Below are 22,632 nucleotides of genomic sequence, written 5' to 3'. Positions count from 1 at the left end.
CATGAAATTTATGATTACTAATTATGCTTATCATGTAGTGCAAATGTTTTACATCAATATATCTTATTTCATCTATTAACTAAAATTTTTTTTTAGATAGGTTATTTACAAGATTCACTCATTTCACAAAGCGGACATTGGATTGTTTTTATAAAAGGCTGCCAACTTAGTTGAAATTAGACTGTACCCCAAATATCAAAAAGAGGAGTTGAATGTGCCCAGTTGATGAATTCTTTTGAGAAAATCTTCATCACATTTATGAATTTATACATGTATCAAGTAATATCGTTTTGCCATTAATAAAAATGATTAAAGTATACTATAATTATATTGAATTGAAAAAATCAAATTGAGTCATAAAATACTTCATAGACTTCGTTTGGGCCCACAAAAGAATTTAAATGCAAGTAAATGTCATGTGGTATGTTGTAAAATTAGAATTCAACTGAATTACTGTCAGAGAATACTCTGGAAGCAATATTACACCTGTATTGGAAATAAACTGCACTTGTCAATGATTTGCACGAATGATTCAACTGGCCCATTTTTTTACATTATATGGATAGCTGTCAACTGACCTAATATATAGAATTTATTTCAGGCTATAGTTAACAGTGTATAGTTCTCTCACAACAATATCAAAATTCAAACCTAGTGCTTAATGGAGAAAAAAATTAATACCTGTTTTTCCCTAAAGGTCTCCTGCTGTTGCTGAAGAAATCTTGAAAACCTAGCCCTTTTAATCGGAGACAATGCCTCGCTTGACCCATCTTGCTCCAGCATGGGACTACCAGGAATATTTTCATCCATTTAAAAAATGTTTCCCAGTCAGAGATTAATATATACGTAATAAGTAAAAAAATAAACTTTTCCTTCAATAATGTTTTCCTTTGACATCATCTACTGTATATTGCAAATGTCAGCATCACCTTGTGACCTAACAGCAACTATTTTTGGTGAAAGTTCTATTGTTACCTTAGAACTTCTTTGTAAAACCTGAAATTAGAATTTGATAGAAAGAAATTGATAGGTAGTTGTTAATAAAACTAAAAAGGAGGCAGAGCAAAACTAAACAAACTGCTTAAGTTTTAACAATTAACCATTAAAAGGAAGCACTGCATGATTACAAAGAAGAAGAACCAATATAAATGGTGAGTCAATAGCAACACTTAACCAAATTGACTCAACTTATTTTTGACCAGTTACTTTTCACAATGAACATTTTTCAACCAAAAGCTAAAATAAACTTGAGAGAAACTAAAATAAAACTATGAAAAGATACTACATCTGTCACTTCCTTGAAAACTAAAATTGCTATCAATCTATGTACATGATAGCCTAGAAAAATTTTAATCCAGGAAATTGAAAAGCATATTTCAAAATGGACACATTTTCATCACAAAACTTACAACAAACACAATAGCAGAACCATGACGTGTCAACTCTAAAGTAATCTGAATGAGACTAACTAAGAAGTTATATTAATAGTATTTTTAGAGGTTTGCAAATTTTGATATCAGCTATTTTGTAACCATACAACTCATTGGTTTACAGATTCACGGTACAAGACACATATCTTCTTTTACAACAACTGAGATTATACATGTCACTTCCATCAATTATTTCAATTTTCATTAAAGGACATTAAAAATAAAAATTACATACATGGATAATAAGCAGAGTTATCTTCATTCTTCGTCTTTTCTTAAACACATCTTTCATGCAAACGTAAATCTATATACATTTCCATATGGGTGTATTTATGCATATATACATACATGTGTATGTTTATGTGAGACCACATAAAACTAAAACAATGTTATTCAATATGTTGCTTTCTTTAAGAGAGGAAATGAACTATATCCCAGTAGAGGTGTGGTGTATAGACACTATTAAACTCCAACTGATCATTATACTGTGGAATTTAATAACTAAAATCTCATAAAAACCTTACTTTGTCAAATAAAAGAAAATGTCTGATCAATTTAGAGTGCTCTGTCATTTGTGACTGAAATACATAACACGGAAAGTTATTTTAATTAAGTTTTCTCAGGTCTTCTACAAGGTCACAGGGGTTCCATGTTGGCCAACATTTTGGAGCTTGACTTGAGCATAATCCTCATGGCAGATGAGGGCGATGCTCAAGATGACGTTCAGATGAAACTTCGGCCAACAAGGAACCCCCAGCTCAGTGGGAGATCTGAGAAATCTTCATTAAGCTGAAAAGCAGGGAAAGCACCAGATCATAGAAAGTTATTTTATTGAAATGACATGCAAATGAAGCTATATCTTTTCCGATGTTGAAATATGATCTTCCGTTTTGGAATAAATGATCATTTGCTACCAAAATCTATCTACAGAAACATCAGAATGAATTTGATGGATACATGATTGAGGCGAATGTTTAGATACTGCCTGAAGGGACCTGATGGATTTCTATATTAAAGAACTACACGGGAGATGGAAGGCAGGACATAGGAATAAATTATCCATCCAAATAGGAATGTTTAATATTCAAATATCTAAGGGCTTTGTTTGAGATGAGCTGCCCCAGAAATTCATTTTCCCTTCAGTTAGATTATCATGGTGTCGGACATGGTTATCCTTTACCAGGACTGCATACAATGCAATGCGAATTAGTTAAATTAAGACAGGTTTTGAAAACTTAAATACATGGACACCCATCACAATACCTGAGATAGTGAAAAAAATGGAGTTATAATACGACTATATTTAGATTAGAAGCGGTCGTTGGCTTTTAAATTATCATTTTTCTTCACAAATTTTATTGAAAAACGACTGAAAATTTATAAGCCCACTGACCAACACGAAAAATAAATTTTAATTATAGTTAGTTGAAAAATATCTCATTTCTACAAAAAATTCACAAAGTTATCACAAGATTATCTGATTTTAAATATAATAAAATTTAAATCATTAGTGACAGCACATTGTAAAAATAAAGACATCAAATAAGTTATTCAAACGTCAATTCATTCATTCATCAAACGAGATCATTTGAATGTTACCCTAAATAGACAGAATTGTGACTAGACAACTCATGATTTAAACTGTGATATGTTTTAATGTGCATGAGTCATCGAGCACTACTGTAGATATTTTAACTATTATCATTACACGTGAGAACGTCTTCAGCAAAGATGATTGACATTTATTAATAAATATAAATCTATATAAAGGTGGGTGGAAATATACTATTCCACATCAGAAAGAATAAGATTAAATATTCGAGGTTACCTTCCGATGAGGTACCACGTAGCACTTGAAACTTTAATCAAAACAATTTCTTTATATGCGACTTTTAAAAATGATTCCGAGTTGACTTTCATTCATTGCTCTCTGCTTCATCTACTTAATCGCCATTTATGAGAATTCAATCAACAATCGACTCGTCAACAAATATCCCGGTCGCCATTGACTTTCCTATCTCAACAGGACTGAAGTCTTCGTCCGCTCGTTCCTCTGTAAGGGGAGGGTGTCCTCCGAACTCAAACCTGTTTATTATGCTTCTTGGTCTCAAATCTCTCATTCTTTACATGGTGTTGCAAGCAATATTCGCACTCGAAACAACAAGGGCATTTCAGAAAACGATCACCATAATTTCTGATTAATGACACATTTACTCTCTTTCCTTAAAATATGCGCCCTAACTCTCATTCCCATTTCGTACGTCAAATGTTTAAACGTAATGGTGAAATAGATTTTCTAGCAGTAGATATCATTTTAATCTCAACGTCGGCAGAATTTATAGCATGTCATTACCCATTTTTTAGTGTATTAAATTTTTTTGTCATGCACTTAAGATTTTTAATTTCTTAATTGAAATTGTAAACACTCGCTTGTAATCGCGGTACATGTAAATATGTGAAATGGCGTGGCTGGGGGAAGGGCTGTCATCGTTGAAAGGACAAATAACCAATTTCACCAAGGAAGTATTGTCTGAAGTGGCCGAGGGTAGGGAAGAAGGATGTGGTACGTAGTATTAACTAATACTAATAGAGTAATCACGGCTCCTATTTTTTGTGTCCTTAGTTTGTTTCGCCTATTAGTGTATTTAGGTATAGGTGAAATGTTTTAGCCTCTAAACAATGTGTTACACTTCACCAGGTCACGAATCGCAGTTGCTCGATGCAGAAGAGAAAATACAGCGTTTGGAAAGCCTCTGCTCAGCTAAAGATTTAGAGGTATGTTCCACATTACGTACTAATTTTAAAATGTATGGATATGCATTAATCAAGTTTTTGGGATTAGTTGGTTAATGCATTAAAAATTAGCATAAATGAAAAACATATTTATTAATGATGTAGGGGTTACTGAGATATAATGGCTCTTAGTTTTGTACGGGGAATAAAATATCCGCATCGGTAACATCCAACCCCTCTTCAGAAATTAATGGACAGATTCTTAGTCAATGTGGACAAGTTATATTTATCTCGAATACTTACCACAGTATAAAATTGGAGTGAGGCATATCATTCGTACAAATAGTATTAATTGGAGTTACGTGTGGTAGTAATGTCTTAATATACTTACTGCCCGACACATTTGACATGATTTAAAATGTTCATAAAACCTCTTGATGTATTCATATCGTTTCTTTGTCTTAAGGGATTGTAACGTCCGAGTTTAGGTTCAGTTGGCAAGCGAACAATGGGTCACCCATATCTATTTTCATACAGACCGATAGGTATAATAGACATCCTTTGCGTATGGTGTGTTATCGTTTCATATGTCAAGTGTGTATGTGGTATGTATGTTTCACAACACATACCAATATAAATATGAAGGCATAGCAGAAAATTTCTTGACGCTTTTCTGTAGTGTGTTTCGAATTACCGTGGAATTAAAACTGGTGAGACGTTATGTGAGGCATTGAACCTAAGGGAATCCATGAGTCACTCAGGGAAGATTTACTAATATATTCTATGAAAATTTCCCATTGGATGTTTTTTTTATCAACCCCTGCCGCTTTGCAGACGCTTCTTTATCTAATACAGTCCTTTAAATCTTTCTCATACCTCGTCCACCCTTCTCCAAAATACTTCCTAAATAGGTGAAATGTTACACCTATTCTTGGTTATGTCTCTCAACTTTTAGGATTATCTTAGCCTTCCTATTTCATGATAATCTCATTGCCTTTCTTTTTAATGATTGCCACCCCATACCTATCTCTCTGTTAATACAATGTGCTAAGTAATGCTTATAGCCCTTTTACTTTTATCTTCTAAATAGGTGTGGGCTTATAGCCCCCATCTAGTTACATGCCGGCCTTCAGTCCTCCCCATGCCTACCTGTAAAATCTAAAAACATTTTTTGATTTTTTGACTCTATAACTCCAGAGGGTTTTATGAAGGAAGCTTATCTAGGCATTTGTCATCAATAATTTCCAGTCCGTCTTCCTGATAATAATGAAATAAATTAAAAATTTCGATTCTTAATTGTTGGTTTCCCACCATCCTCAGCCTGTATTGCATGTCATCATGGGACCACTTTCTTAGTCTGAGTGAATAGTATTAAGGGTGTGATTTTATCTGCAGATTTGGTCATTGTGTGGCAAATCCCACACTTATTGTTGCTTGTGGGCTTTTGCAATTTTTATGACCTTGAATGATTTTCAGTACAATCTAAAGTTTGCTGGTATAACATGTTGATACATCATTACCTGAATGTGCTTTGAAAAAAGTTATAACCATGAATGAACTTTCCTGAAGCTTTGGCTTTTTTGGTGTTGAAGATATCCACCTAGAGATTTGCTGTTTGCTCTAAGGTTCAAAATGATGTAGCCAAGTTAAGTTGTAGTCATATCCGTAAAAATAAACTGCTCGAATTCCTGTAACATTAACTTTAACTACAAGAAAAACTTGAAATTGAAGGCCCAATTGTTTGGGTGTAGGCACTCTCATAAACCACCATGCAAGAACTTGACTCCTAGGTAATTATTTTGTTGCCAGCATGTGAAATGAAATATTCAAAATTTATGAAAGCGTTCTCAATGTTATTTGACGATATCCTCTCATAATGGCAGCGGCAGTGTTAAAGTTAAGTTCCATTAGAGTAGTGGATGAAGCTCAAGGTCCACCTTCCTTTGAAAAATGAGTCTTCTCTTTTAAACCCATTTTGCACTATCTAATGAGTGTGCTCTCTGGAATACCAGGCTCTTTGTAAGCCTCCTGTGGCATTGCATAAGCCTAAGCTGATAATGGTTGTTTGCACAGGAAAAGCAAAATTTCAAAGCAACATCATATATTACCTCCATCTTTGTAGTAAGTGAACTGATCATGTTTCGAATTGCAACAGCTGCCACTGAGACAATATTGGAGTCAAATCAATGACACTTGTACCTCATATGCATTACATATTTGGCTAACAATATAATTAATTTCGTTTTCTCTCAATGCATGGATGAAATGTTCAACTCTTTACACGTTTCTTTGCTATACCAGATTCGGTCTAATGACAGATTTTTATGGTTTCTCGCCTACTTAATTACATGTATGATTCCAATAAATGTCAAAATACTCTTTCAGGGCTTCATAAAATGAATTCTCCTTCCTTTGCTTGAAGTGATCCTTGTACAAACACAATACTCTAGGTTAATTGGAGATCAATTCCACTAATGCTTAAATATGCCTTTTATATAACTTGCCATACTTGGTAAGTTATGTGAAAAAGCTCAATGTGAAGGGAATCACAAATGGCAATTTAATATGATTTTTCATAATATTGGAAGACAGTATTATGTGCTTAAGTATTTATTATTATTATTAAGTAATCTACCACTTATGGTAGGTTTTGGATGGACACAACCACCAAATAAATATTTTGTGACTTCTAACGAAACACAATCCAGCAACCTTCTCTACTTCAAGTCCCTCTTCATCTCTGAGTACTTCCTTCCTCCCTTCAACCCATCCAACATCTCTATGCTGTTCCTGCCCTTTCCTTGTTTGCCTTACATTCTCCCCTCTATTACAGTCTTCAACATCCTACTGCCGATCAATATGCCCTTCATCCATTTTTCCTGTCTCCTTAGGATTTCTCCCAACAAACCCGTCTCCTCTTCCACCATACCTAGTAGTTCCTCATTTGTTTTCCTTCAGGTCCATTTCACCTCCATTCTTCTCCACACACACTTTTCAAAAGCCTCCAATCTACTTCTGTCATCCTGCGTCAGTGACCACTTTTCCTCTCTGTACATAACTACGCTCCATATCAAAGATTTGACCAGGCTTTTCTTAGCATTCTTACACAATGTCTCTGTCATCAAATCCCTCCTTGTGAAAGCCTCTTTGCCTTGCGCAATTCTTCTCCTTGTGTCCCTACTACTTTGACCACGTTGGTCCAAAACACTTCCGAGACACATAAACTGTTTTACCTGCTCTATTTTTTGCCCTCCTATTTTAATTTTCAGCTTAGCCTTTTGCTTTCTGGAAAATTACATAACCTTTGTTTCATTAATATTGATTTTCATCCCATATCTATTGCACTGAATTTCCAATTAACTCAGCAATGCTTGCAATCCCTTGGCTGACTGACAAACTAAAGCTTGGTCATCAGCAAACCTAACTGATTTTACGAATTCCCCGCCCACTTTCATTCCTACCTCCAGTCTTCCCATGCCTCTTTGATCATTTCCTCTGCATACAGGTTGAACAGCAACGGTGATAATGGGCAACCCTGCCTTACACCTCTTCCTAACACTGCCCATCCGGACTCCCCGTTTCCCACCCGCAACTGAGGAGTCTGAGACATGTACAGGTTGCGGATTAGCCTCCTTTCCCTTCAATCTATTCCTATTTTCTGCAAATATACTCATTAGTTTTTCCCAATTCACTCTATCAAAAGCTTTTTCAAAATCTATGAAACAGGCAAATACCTCCTGGATGTGTTCTACATTCCTCTCGATTAATAATCTCATTACTGCATTGGCATCACACATACATCTCCCCTTCCTAAACCCAAACTGATCATCCCCTAAGTAATCATTTGCCCTTCTCTCTATCCTTTTGTTTATGATCCTGAGAACAACTTTAGCTGCGTGGGATATCAAACTTATCGTCCTGTAGTCCTCACATGATGTAGCCTTTACCTTTTTTGGAATAGGAACTAAAACTGATCTCACAAAGTCTTCTGGCCAGATTCCTTCCTCATAAATACTATGAATCAGCCCATGTAGCCTCTTCCTCCCACATTTTCCTAAACATTTCAATAGTTCCGCAGGAATGTTATCCACCCCCACGGCCTTATTTAGTTTCATTTCCCTTAATGCCCTTTCTATCTCATTGTCTAGTATGCCTGGACCTAAGCTGTCATCCCGGCGGTGTTGAATATTTTTCAGAGGTATCTCGATCCCTACTTGAGGTGCTTTGTGGAGGGCACTTTGAGTGAGTACGCCGTCCGTCGGATGGGACGTTAAACTGCGGACCCCTTGGCGCCTTTCGTAAAGAGTAGGCTAATGCCGACGCCGGGTTTCTCTCCACCCTTCATCCTTTCCTGTCCATCCCCTATGGCGCAAATGACCTTAGCTGTCGGTCGCCTCCCCTCAAAACTACTACTACCCTAAGCTGTCTTCCTCTACGTCATGTTCTTTTTCAATGTCTAACTTTGTTGGTCTAAGTTCTTTACTGTACAGTTCTTCTATACATTCCTTCCATTTCTCTTGGATCTTTTCTGTGTCAACTATTATCTTACCCGCCTTATCTTTAACTGTTAGCTTAGATCTCCCTTTCTTACTTCCCGATAAAGATTTAACTTTGCTGTACAGTGCACCAACTACACCCTTCCTCTGTAAACTTCCCATATTCTTGCACTGCGTCTTCCACTATGCTTCTTTTGCTTGATTTGTTGCCTGTCTCAATTTATTATTTGACTCTTTGCACTTCCATTTGCTTAACTCTGTGTTTACATTCTTCTAATTTATTCTCTCATCTATCTTTCTAGTCATCCCATACTTGAACTAAGGTTTTATTTTCCAGCTTTCGATATCCCTTTCATGATATTTTCCCATTTTTCTTTGATAGTGTTCAGCTCTTTATCATCATCCATGATTTTCTCAACAGCCTGCTGATACTCTTTCCTTGTCAATCCATTGAATGCTTCTACATTCCATTTGCTCACGTGCCACCACTGCCTTATCCTTTTGAAACAAACCCTACACTTCATAACTACTAAATTGTAGTCTGAGTCTGCATCAACTCCCGGGAAGCTGTGCGAATTGATCGCCTTGTTTCTGAATCTGTGCCTAACCATAATATAATCTAACTGATACCTTTCTGGGTCACCAGGCATTTTCCATGTATACATACATGTTTTGTGGTGTCTAAACCAAGTGTTGGTGATGACTAACCCCTGTCTCCTACTGATCTCAATTGCTTTCTTCCCATGGTCATTCCTCGTAGCTAAACCATAGTCCCTGACCTCATCACCATCTCTTCCTTCGCATACCATCGCATTCCAATCCCCCATCACTATCAAATGTTTCCCAGCAGGATACATGCAATTATGTCCCCTAACTGATCATATATCCTATCGACTTCTTCCTCTTTACGCCGCATCTGTTCCTCAGTGAGGTGGCTGCAAAGGCATCTAACCCCAGTGGGGTGGCTATTGAGTGATAATGTCACGCTAAAAACAATATTGAGGAAGCCAATGGGAAACCACCTCAATTATCATTCCCAAGAATATTATGATAATCATTTATATTCACCCTTTAATCGATTTTGAAACCATTTAGTAATTTTTGACAAAACTTGGCATGAGGACACATCTCATAGATTTAACTCGTTTCTAGGTTTTATAATGTAAAGTACAAACTTGTACTAATCAATGTTTAAGCAGGAGTTGACCAAAGAAAGAATTTCACAGCAATGCCATAAAAATTTTGAATTAAAGAGCTATATTTTTAGTTAAGAGTTTGGAATATTTTGTGACTGCATTTAAATTTATAATTTTATTGCCTATTTTTTCCTTTTTTAAAAAATTACTGAGGATCTTAATTTGAATCCATTCATTTACTTTAGACACATAAACTAATTTCTTATATGTTAAGCCCTTAAGAACCAGGCCAAGTTAATTAATAATGTTGGAAATGTGTTGCTTATCAAAACACCTCTGGCACGGGTTTGTTATATTAACCCTTTGATTTTCTCACATTATGCCAAACAATTTTATCTTATGTACATGATGAACATAGTCTGTAATACCTAAGATTTATTATTATTAATAATTATGATTTGGAAGTCCTGGTAAAATCGGGGAATTTTGAAGTAATAAATGGCTGGTGACCCTGCTTACAGTTTCCCCCTTCTATAAAAAGAATCACAGTTATCAACTCGAAGGTCTGTTTGATAGGTAAGGGTATAGCTCACCTAGTACTTAGCCCAATGGAGTGTGTGATTTACACTTCAGAGTTCACACCATTTCCTTTCCCCGTCAGTTGTCCAATGCTCACTAGATTACAACATGCCATCCTCCACATATGTGCATGTTGTAAAGAACAGGCAAAACCCATTTTACTCCCCTGATTAGCCTTGCCCATTCTGACTCCATTCACCCGTATCCAAGGCTGGCACAGGATCCAAATAAGTAGTCTTATCTATCAAGCCTACTCCTATCATTCCGAAATGTTCATTAATTGTTCTCAGTTTGCTATACTAAAAGCCTTCTCGAAATCCACAAAGCATGCAGTTACATATGGCTTTGCTCAGTTGCTCTTTACTGCTGACATCATTATTGCAATGGTATTGCACGTACCCATCCCATTACTAAACCCAAACTGATCTGTTCCTGAGTAATCATTTCCTGTATTCTCCATTCTTTTGTTGATGATCCAAAGTACTAATTGTTCTGCATGTCCAATCAAATGTTTAGATCTATAGTTCTCGGTTATTGCTGCTTGTCCCTTTTAGGAATGTGCATCAATGCTGAGCTAACCAAGTAATCTCTTTCAATTCCTTCCTCAAAAATGCCGCATTGAAGCCCATAAAAACTCTTTCTTTCCTAAAATTTGTTGTCTCAGGCGTAACTTTGTGGAATTTGCATAACATATTGAAATGTAATGAAATAATTGACTTTATAATTCCACACACTGTATTTAAAAACACGACCCAGGTTTCGACGTTGAACCGGTGACCTGATGATGACGTTCAACGTCGAAACCTGGGTCGTGTTTTTAAATAAAGTGTGTGGAATTACAAAGTCAATTATTTCATTACATTTCAATATCTTTCTTTCCTGTTTTCTTAAATTCTTGAGTAGTTCTGTGGGAATGTTTTCTATTCTCTTTTCCTTCTTCTGATTAATTTTTTTTTAAGCCTTTTCAATCCTGCAGTAGTATTCCTGGTCCTAAGTTATCCTTGTCAATATCAAATTCCCTTTCTGTATCAAAACTCGTTGACCTTTACCTTTCGTATTTGTATTGGACCGATGTATTAATAGGCATTTTTCATTTTGAGAGCAAAGGCAATAACCCTTTAATAAACATTATTATTATTTTTCATATATGTCATTACTCTATACTTTGTTTCCAATTTATCAGAACCTCTTCTTTTTTGATTAATATTTAAAGAAAAAGTTAACAGTTTCAGGCTTAACTTTGTGGAATTCATTTATGACGAGGGTAAAAAATAAGAGAAACTTCACGCTTCCACACACGTTGAATGTTCAACGACCATGGTTTTGATGCTGCGAATCACCATCAGGTGGTGCCTGGTAATGATGGCCAGCATTGAAACCATGGTCATAGAACATTCAAAGTGTGTGGAAGTGTGAAGTTTCTCTTATTTTTTAACCTCATCAATATTTCAAGAGTGTAATTTAATCCCTAAGAGTGTAAATGATTATTCCTTTCTTAAATCCTGACAATTCTCTTACCTACACCTTCTGTTTATTACACCCATTTTGCATTGTCCTCATGAAATCTCCGTGTACTTCACACTCATCTTTCAACCATATTTCCTTTTTCTATTGTTTTATTGCCTCATTTAATTTTTTTTAGATTTTTGTTCTTTCTTCTCCCTATTATACCTGTCCCTTTATCTTCATCAGGGATTTTATTAACTCTCTTCTAATACTCCTTCCTGTCCTCAGCGTTGTTCTAACATTTCAAGGACAGTCAAGGAATCCTAAGTGGTGTTCCTTTGCTGTATCTTACTTCATGTATGCAAGGATTGTATGTAATGCAAGGGGGGGGGGTCCCATAAGAACCCGGCTGACCTAGAGATGGTAGGTAGTTGGTAGGTGATGGTGATGGTCATGGTAGTTTTCATTCTTGTTAATTCATTTTCATAATTTGTTTCATCTTATTTTATTGGATACATATTTTGGTTGGTTTCCCATAATATATTCCCACAGTAATATTTTTATCATGTCACCGTACTGAAATGACCATTTTACTGGAATCAGATGTCTTTGCAGACACATGCCTGTAAAACAGATGCTGCACAGAAATTTTGTCTGGCTCCAATTCTTCAACCTATCTGGCATAGGTGGCCCTACTATGAGCAATCATCATTGCTCCCCTAGCGCAATTCTGTGCATCATATGCAATCCCTTCCACCACGCCAAAGTTTTAGTTATCTGAGAGAAGAAAATAATCATACCCAAAAATGTTATTTCTGTGAACTGTACAAAATATTCTATGGACTGCAGTGATAAAGTTAAATATCTGTCTATGAATTTTTGTGTTCGAGGAAATATTGCTTAGTTGACCGCCATTCCCATTTCTTCTGTTGAAGCTAAAAGTTTACTCCATGCTTGTTCAAAAATTTTATATGTGCTAACAAATCATTATTTCCTCAATTTTAAAAAGTTATTTCATTTTTCCGTATTTTTCTTGTAAACTGTTGCTGAGCAGGTTGTTAGGCTGCCTCGGAATGTGTTTCAAATGAACTTAGCCAATGCAGTATGAGGAAAAGAGACTTTTACAAAGCGATGGAAATTGACCCTAATTAATGGTCTAAAGAAATGATTAATGAAATCTTTTTAATAGTCTAGTTTTCTAGGGCTCACAATTTGTTAGTTGAGGTGATAGGATAAACCTACAAGGTTTGTATAAAAAGTACCTGTAACAATTTTCCTTGACGTGTGCGGTAAGTCAGACCATCGGTAAAGTGTGCGCATGATCGTAGTTGATATTGGCATTTGATAAGATGACAGTGCACACACCGTTATCCCTGAAAATTTGGCATTACAAAAGATCTGTGCTAAACTCGTCTCGAAGGTCTTTACGGATCACCCAGAGCCGGGTCAATTGTCTGCGTGGGAAGACCTTTTGTAGTGGCAGTGGGACAATTCCCGAACCCCCTTACTGTGCCTACTTGGCATCAGCAGACTGTTTCCTATTCCAAAAAGTGAAATCATCCCTCAAAGGACATCATCCTGGGACCCTATAGGTACTGTCAAAGAAGCTTGCACACATACCCTTAAGGACCTTATAGAATTTGCCTTTGAGTTGTGGAAAAGCTGCTGCAAAAGTTTGTCGGCGTTGAAGGGATGTATTTTGAAGAATTTTGAGGTGTATCTGAAATAAATCTATTTCTCCAAAACTTTTCCCGATGCTTTTTATACAAACTATGTATAATGGAGGGTTTCAATATATGGGTGTGGTGAATAAATGGTGTACAGGTGGGAAAGAAACATTGGATGCTGATGCCCGTGGTTGAAATGTGTTCACTTCACTGAATACAGAACAGTGTTCATGCACTAGAATTCACATTTGAGTATAATAATCACCTGCAGCAATTTCAAAAAGAGGTGCATAGTTATTTTGAAAACTTTGAATGGTAATATGAAGGACCTGTGCATTACATTATCCAACTGACATTTATAGATTTAGCTTTGAAATAAAGTTTCCACGGTTATCTCATTAGGTGAGAAATCTGTATTAAGAAGTTTATCCCATGGATCCTCATTTAATGAGATACTTCATGAATTATGTGTGCCTCAGGCTACCTTTATTTGGTCGATTACAGCTGGCAGTAAGTGGCCCCTGGCATTTGGACCTTTACGTGAGCACAGGTTTGAGTAATGTTAGATGTGAAAATGTGTAATAAAAATCGTTTGACTTGACTAGTGGGATTTGAAAGTTAAGCTGGCTGTAATTAGAAGATTCTTAGCTCAATATACTTCAACCATTTATATCATTCTGTTGATTTAAAGGAAGTACGTTTTTGTGCACTTTGTCTTATAAAAGACTTAAGACTTATTTCAATTTTAAGGACTGATTCGTTATAAATAGTGATTGGAAGCATTGATTACAATTTTTTGTTTGTGTGTTAATTTTAACTAGTCTGTTGGACATGCAACTACCTTTTTGTTGTTAGTTCAGTGTAGTTTACCTTTGCCTGACTGTGTGTTATAATGAGTGTGATGGCATTTATCAATCTAACCCAATCATTGGTTAGATTTGTAAATGCCATAGGACTTAATGCTGCAGGCATTAATTGTCAAATGTGTGTCAAAAGTGTCCAGACAGAGTTATGTTAAGTGAAAATGTGAGAGAAAATTGTTGGTTGACAGTTGCTAATCTTTCCGTGTAATTTCCTGAAGTTCCAATGGCAGAATTCTTCAGAATTGTGACTGACACTCTAGGGCAACGTAACCTTTTCATCATGTTTGCTGAAAATATGAACGAATGCTCACAAAGACAAGATAATCATACATGTGATTTTTTTAACCATTTAGTTGCGAGGGAGATGCAAGTTTTTTCCATTCCATCTTTGGTGATGAAACATGAATGTTGTATGTCAGTGCATGGCAAGAACTGGTTTGCTTCTCAATGATGTATGGAAATGGATGAATTGAAAAGCTCAGTGCAAAACTTACTGAAATCCCAGTTGGCAGAATTTTATGTGGAAGATTTGAAGATACTTCTTTCATGATATCAAAAGTTTTAGGAATGAAATGGTGAATAAGTAGGAAAAAAGAGAAAATATGTATGTATTTGGAACCACTAGTTAATTTTAATTTTTTGTCGTTACCATAAAGTTTTTTTATGAATGCCCTGTGGCTAAAATTGTGGATGATGGTAATATTATGGTGAAGTATATGCTTGGCGCAGTTTACGTCAATTCCAGGGGACCAAGTCAGTTGACCATATGTTTTTGTGATAGCAATATTGGATTGGCGTCTCTTTTAATGTTTACTGATCACTCCAGGGTGTGGCAGATTATTGGTGTTGTCTGTGCGCAATATGGCTATTTCTTGTTATTTCATCTCCCCTCCCTCCATATTTCCGTGTGAGATAAAGGGCAAGGTTTGCTCAGCTTGTTTGCACAGCAGAAAGCTTGTGCCTCCTAACTCCCCCATGGCATATCCTGATGCTTCGTATCTTACACGTTGGCTTGATTCATTTTGTGAGATTCCCATAATAAAATGTGGGTAACTTTGGCTTTATATATGTTTTTTGGACAAAAATGTAATCTAATATTTTGTTAAAGAATGGTGACAGCTTTTTATTTAAGTCCTTTGTAGTGGATAATGTTTCGGTGTTAGTTGGCCGCCAAGTCTAGTTTCATCAGAATTGTTGCTCATGAATACTTTGTATCACTTTGTAAAAGTTACTGTTGTATTGCTAAGTCCTTCACACGTTATTATATCAAATAGTATGAATTTAATTATGTATTTCTTGCCATTGGTGTTATTTTAGACTCGCATATTTCAGTAGCTGCCTTTGTTTGTACGTATTATTGACTTTACTAGGCAGAATGAAAGTTTGCACGTTACCCTCTGTCTATGCTTTATGAATGTATATTATTTATACGTCATTGTATCAAAATTTAGTATTTTGGATCAGCATTTTACCTTCTGTGTTAAGCTTTCATGAGATCATCAGCCATGATATTTTTCTTCATTTTTCCTTATCTCTGTCTCTCTCCTCTGCTTTTTTTATCTTATCAAAGCTTACACAGTTTGTCATCATTGGTAAACATCCTGACTCCAGCTTTCTCTTTTCTTTTATGCCCTCATTCCTTCCTCACTCTTAAGGCACTGCATAATCCAAGTTGGCATTTTAACAGAATGAAAATGGGGGCATTGTTTACTTAATGAGAACCAGGTTTAAGTAATGTGAACATGGAACTGTATGAATAAATTATTTGTGCAAATTTAACATCATTCTTATGTATTTTGGAGTTAAGTTTTGAAAAATGACATAATTGATGGAGGTAAATTGAACAGCTTTTTGTCATCCATATTTTGCTCACTAGAAAAAAATGTGGTTTGTGATATGCCATTACAGTTGACGCAAGAGTGAAGCAAGTCGTATTTGCAAGTGAAATTCTGAACATTACTGCGTTATGAATGCACGGGCCAAGTTAATATTACTTGTATTAGGTTAAACTATAATTATAGAATGAAACTCTTCATTCTTGTAATTCCTGTGGCTACATCATTGATGCTGCTGATCAAAATAGTCTGAATTAGATGAAGACTATGTAACTCACAGAAGCAGGGAGTAGATCTGCAGTCCTTGAATCAACTGAAATGGTTTTTTTAGGATATAAGAACAATGGAGGTCACAGTTCAAGTCTGCTCATAGTTCAAAATCATGAGTTCAATTCCTCAAGGTTGAAGAGACTCCTCAACGTTAGAAGAATGCCCGGCCCAAACACACCCAAGAGTTATGAATAGTTTCAAGGTATAACATGAAAATGTTCAGTCCCTAGAGGATAAACTCTAAGAACTTAAGTATTGACCCATAAGGCTGACCCTCCATTGAGTCTTCTCTCTACCTGGCACCTTTGTATTTCCTTTTGAGTAGTCGCTAGGTGCAAGGTCAGGACTGTACGGTGGGTGGTCAAATAGGTCCCAACGAATATGTTGAATTTTCTTATTGGTTTTGACAGTGGTGTTTTGGTAAGCACCTTGCTCACAATTTGTGGTATCCAAGGTTTTCCGTGACAATATTGTAGAAAGTAGTGCGTCCAAGTTTAGGAAGTTGTTCAGCCAGGCCATTAATTGTCAATCGACGATCACATTGCATTTCTTGTTCCACTTGTGAAACAATTTCATTGGTCAGAATACTGGGCAAACTGCCACTTCGTCATGGACATTTGTTCGTCCACTTTTAAAATCATGGCACCATTGTCTAACCTTTCCTTTACTCATAACTGTAGGTCCATGAACTAGGCATAACTCCCGATGTATTTCGGCAGTCGATAATCGTTTTGCATCCTTTTGCAAAAAAAAATTGTATGACAACGCACTTCACAGCTGGCGGGATGAACGATTGTCGCGGACATTGTTGTTTGCATGCACGGACAAGCAAACGACTTCTGAAGCAAAACAAATGCTGCTATAGATTCTCAATGAATCAGTAGATGGCGCTGCAGGAGTAAACCTGGTTTCTGAAGCACCAATACTTAAATATAAGCAAATGGCCCTACTTTATGAATATGACTCATACATACAGACCTGTAATATATATATATATGTGTGTGTATGTATATATATATGTATGTATATATATGTGTATATATATATGTGTGTGTATATATATATGTGTGTGTATATATATATGTGTGTGTGTATATGTATATATATATATATATATATATATATATATATATATATTTATGTATATATATATGTGTGTGTGTATATGTATATATATATATATATATATTTATGTATATATATATTTTTTTTGCGATCAAATTCTGCTGAATATTCCTGGATGAAAATGAAATATTTGAGTGATGTTTAATGAAGGTAATAGTGATTGATTAATCTGCATTAATTATTTCTCAATATCATTCTCCTTGTGAGTGCTTTTAATGGGTTTAGAAAAAATTAGCAAAGCGTCTAGATATCACATTTCACAATCAAATACCTCGTCACAATATTAGCCATTTCATTATTACCTCAGGTTATTTAAAGTGGATTTGTTTTTCAATTCCATTAACCTTAAGGAATTTTTCTCCTGCTCTTAATATCCTTAATTCTCATACTGGGCAACAGTAATGAATGTACATGGGTGACTGACCATTCCTCGGCATTATTGAACATTACAAACACCGATTATGATATTAATTTAGTAGGAAGTTATGTGGTGCAAAGTGATTTGCCTGATCATGTTCCGTTTGTGTCAACTTATGCTCTTCCAACATTTCCACTGGTGATTTATCATAAAGTGTGATTTTTCTCTGAGGATAATATCTCTCAACTTCTAGATTTACTTCAGAATACTTAACTGGCTAAAGTACTCAGCCGGACATCGAAGGATCCGGGTTATAATCTTGGTCAAGGTGAATGATTACTACATTCTGAAATTGTTGCGTTAAAATTTTCTGGTGTTTATATTGATTTGCATCTCTCTTGTGAGGTACACATTATCGACTTGCCCTCCCAGTTGGGTTCTGTATTCTATCTTATCAGGAACATTATATCATCAGTGTCTTGAATTAATGAGATACTTTTACATTATGGTTTATTCTGCTCTCACTGTGTTTATAGTATGCTTGTCTAAGGATCATCACCGCAAGCTGTAAACATATTAAATGCTAAAGATGGCTGCTTGTTTGATTGAATGAAGTTATCCTGTTCCCTTTTGCCTTTTATATCAAAAATAGCATTTTACCCATACCATGTGTGTGTATGTGTACAGAAGTATTGGACATGTGCTACATCTAGCCTTTGGGCAAAGAATTATTATTATATATATAATTTTCTGTAAACTACGTTCATGATGCTGCATGCCCTCAAACATCTGATCACCTAATAAAACCAATCGCCATAAGTATGCACTTGACAATGCATCAACTGTCATGAATACATGTCCTAAAACACTTAGGAATTTGATATAATCCCTTCCACTGTGTTCAATCATTCAGTGTGCATGGGTTAGAATACATTGGCATTCATGAATTAAAATTTAAGGCCTTTTGCAATTCCTTATCATGAAGAAAGCTTTTTGCTTTTTTTTTACAGATTTCCAGACTAAGAGAACAGAATGCAGCTCTTGAGACACAGGCAATCCAGTCCCAATACCAGTCCAAGAAGCAGCAACCAGTGAGTATCCCAATCGAGGTCCGTCCAAAAAATACACTAGCTGAGTCCATAAAAACTTTATTTTGCCAAATTTTAGTATACATCGATTTTGTCCCCTTCAAAGTACTCTCCATTCGTTGCGTTGCACTTATTCCAGCATCTTTTTACCACTTTTTAGTAAAGCACCCTTTGAAGTCCTCTGCAGTTAGGCTTTTTACTTGTGTCGTCGTTTCTTGCTTTATTGTGTCCACATCTTCCCTCACAGTGATGTCCCCTCATCACTTTTTTGCATTTTGGGAATATGAAAAAGTCGCAGGGGGCAAGATCTGGTGAATAAGGAGGATAATCAAGGATCAAGGTGACTGAATTTTTTGCCAGAAACCGGTGAAGAATCAATGCTGAGTGTACATGGTTTTTCACTTTTTATTGAATCAAATGTTCTGTTAAAATAGTGTGCACTGTTGATTTTCCTAAATTCAATTAATCAGCTATCATTCAGACAGTTTTTTGACGATCAGTAAGGACATGGGACCACACACGATCAATGTTGTCGTCAACTCGGATGGTTGAAGGTCACCCCGGCCTTGCATCATCCGTGGCTTCTTGTCGGCCATCTGTAAAATGCTTAATCCCCTTGAAAATGCATGTTTTCCTCACAGCATGATCACCATAAACAGCCGTCAGCATTTCAGTAATTTCTTGATGACTTTTACTGCACTTCACCTAAATAGTTGATGTTGATTCTTTGCTCCGTTATTTCATCAATTTCCATTTTGGACCAACATTAAAAACAAGGACAACAAAAACTAACATGAGTGGCACCATGCGCACATCTCACCGCCAAGCACAGACGGATAATGGGGCCTCAGGCAACTAGCACCACCGCTAGTGGGTGAGGCTATAGTCCACGCCATGGCCGCCAGATTGCACCAGTTCACGCATTTTTATAGTTTGTACTACGTCTACTACTATGTTCCAGCAAGTGTGTTGTATGTACTTCTTATATTTAAGTAAAATGAGTCAAAAGAAATTAACTATTGAAAGATTTTTTTTTTTAATTTTCACCCTATATATAGCACAGAGAGATGCAAGAAATATATTCAAATGATTATGAACGTTTGCTAAGTAAATCGTTGTTGGTTGATGGTTTTGGACTAGGATTAGAATTTCATGCTGGCATTTGATATGAATAAAAATTACCTGGAAACTGCTTTTCCCTTAGACTGGGGTGAGTCTAAAACGTTTTGCTGAGGGAATATCTTTCATTGCCATGTATTGGTGACCACATCATTTCTGGAAAGATTATTTTCATTTTGTCTAATGGCTTAGCTGGCGTGACAAGTGCCATGCTTAAGTTGACAATGTCCATTTTGACATTGCAGTTTCAACTATTCTATACTCTTTAAAATTATGATTTTCAACTCTATGATGATGCTTTTTTTGCCATAAGCAGTTTAACATGGTTTTGTCATAAAACACACTAACATAATGAACATATATGCCAGTAAATAATGCAAATTCTTTGTAATATTTGTTAATCAGTTTGGCTTGTAATGATATGAGTGAAATTTCATGCACTTGAGTATGTAGCTGCAAGTTTGGTGCAGGTGTCATTGACATATTGGGTATTGGTTCAACGAGAAGAAAAGCCATAGGCTACTAACAATAGAGCCATGGTTTTAACCAATTTGATATTTCACGTTTCAAGTAATTGCCCTCCCCACATGGCACTCTGTACTCTACTCAAGGTTGGCTTGATAAGCAAGGAGTGAGATCACTTTGTTAATAGGCTAAAATGTCACTTTATCCTATTGATAAGTTATTAAATTCAGATAAATTTGTTTTCTTATTCTCTATCTTTGCTTCATGATAATTTTGAGGGAATAGGTTTATACATGCTTGTACATTAAAGGATGAAGATGGTCAATAGAAGAGTTTTATTCAGCAATATTGAAATTGGGCAAAATTAAAAGGCAATGGTGTGCAAAAATTGGCTTGGTTTTTAAAAATAAAATATGCTTTATGCAATATCTTTATTATTTATTTAGTCAGAAGACCTTGCATCATCTTCAAAAGGTGGAGCCTTGTCATTGCAGCCATTAGTCTATCTCCGTTGCTTTTCTTTTCAGTTCATTGTATGTTGTTACTCTCTTAGTACTTTTTATATCATCTATAAATTTCTTTAATGGCTTTCATCTTCCTTTCTTTCCTATCATTTTCCTCCTCCATTATATTTTCCAGGAAGTTTTTATGCTTGAGAGCATGCCCAAAAAATTTAATTTTCATTTCTCCATCCCTTTTATTGAATTGCTTTCCTCTTTAATTTCTCTCAATACTTGTATGTTGCTTTTTCAGATCTGCATTTCCATTGCTTCCAACCGAGCCTTTTCCCTCTTTCACAAATTCCAAGTTTCACATTCATATAATTATGTGATCCAAATACACATTTTTGCTAAGAATTTTCTATTGTCAAATGTCAGGTGTTTGTTTCCTGAAGGAGCCTTTTTATTTTTAAATGCCTTCTTTTCACTGCAGAGGTGCATCTGTTGTCTCCTGTAATTACACTCTCAAGGTAGCAGAACTCCATTACTTGGGTTATGATCGATTCCCTTATCATTAAAATTGCATTATGTTAAGTTTTTACCAAGAGGGAGGGGAGTTGAAGACCTTTGGTAGAGATGTAAAGAAAAGATATGTGAATATTTAAGTTTTCGCAGTCACTAGTTGTGGTAGGCTCTAAATTTATCTTATTTAATTTGTTCGCCCCTGTACATACTGTATTGAGCATATAAATAAACTGACTGCATTTTGTAAAAGTTTTGTGTATGCATTGGCGAAGAAGGCACTTTGTAAATACTCGGCAGGGCTGGTATTTGACCACTTAGGTACTATAACTAAGAGGTTATGTGCTAAACGTATTGTGTTAATGCAACTTTGGAACATTATTACAGTAGTGGCTGAACATTAATCTAATTGTGTATGTTACCGGTTAAAAATTCATCATCATTGTCTGTATTTCAATCCTAAACTGGTTTGCTGCAGCCCTCTCTTTTTATATATTCAATGTTCTCTAACCCCCTGACAGCTCTTTTTTTTTGCATCCATCTTAATTTGTCCCCGATGTACTTGTCCCTTTTCCTTCCTTGTGGGATCGTCCCTTCAATTGTATCTAACTAATACATTCTGCTGCATGGTGTGACCAACCCATTTAGTTTCTTTTTTTGCCATAGAGCTCTCCACGTGGCCCTTCCCTATTCAACTCTTCTCTATACTTCCTTGTTTCCCACTCTTGTCTGTCCATGTAATACGAGGGCGATTCGAAAATTAAGGTCCCCAATTTTTTTTCATGAAAAATCAAATTTATTACCAGTTTTGTGTACATCGTAGGAAAGGCTGAGCATTTATCTATTTTTCTACATAGTCGCCTTGACGATCAATCAATTTTTGCATCCTTCTAACCAGCTTCTTAATGCAGGCGTCGTACCTTTCTCCCGCCGCGTCGCGAAGCCAACTGACGACTGCTTCTCTGATATAAATTCATCGTCATTTAGTGGAAGTATACGGTGATAAGTGTAAGGGCATCAAAAACGTGCGGAAGTGGTGCAGGGAGTTTTATGATGTCCG

General features: G+C 35.9%; 2 protein-coding genes across 2 annotated transcripts in view; one reads left to right on the top strand and one right to left on the bottom strand.

The window, feature by feature from the left end:
* The window catches only part of kl-3 (dynein heavy chain 8, axonemal kl-3), a 141,973-nt gene extending 141,163 nt beyond the window's left edge, over positions 1–810 (bottom strand). Inside the window, exon 1 of the mRNA XM_071593917.1 lies at positions 682–810. Coding sequence (XP_071450018.1) covers positions 682–810 — 129 coding nt within the window. The remainder of the gene's footprint in view (positions 1–681) is intronic.
* A 2,912-nt stretch (positions 811–3,722) lies between these two features.
* The window catches only part of LOC139694993 (thyroid receptor-interacting protein 11-like), a 70,263-nt gene continuing 51,353 nt past the window's right edge, over positions 3,723–22,632 (top strand). The window contains exons 1-3 of the mRNA XM_071593559.1: positions 3,723–3,993; positions 4,129–4,205; positions 18,949–19,029. Coding sequence (XP_071449660.1) covers positions 3,891–3,993; positions 4,129–4,205; positions 18,949–19,029 — 261 coding nt within the window. The 5' untranslated portion in view covers positions 3,723–3,890. The remainder of the gene's footprint in view (positions 3,994–4,128; positions 4,206–18,948; positions 19,030–22,632) is intronic.

Source organism: Hetaerina americana, unplaced genomic scaffold, assembly GCF_022747635.1.
Source record: "Hetaerina americana unplaced genomic scaffold, ioHetAmer1.1.p SCAF_6, whole genome shotgun sequence".
Classification (NCBI taxonomy): Eukaryota; Metazoa; Arthropoda; class Insecta; order Odonata; family Calopterygidae; genus Hetaerina; species Hetaerina americana.
Note: the sequence above shows the minus strand (reverse complement) of the source record. Positions and strands in the feature narration are given on the sequence as shown.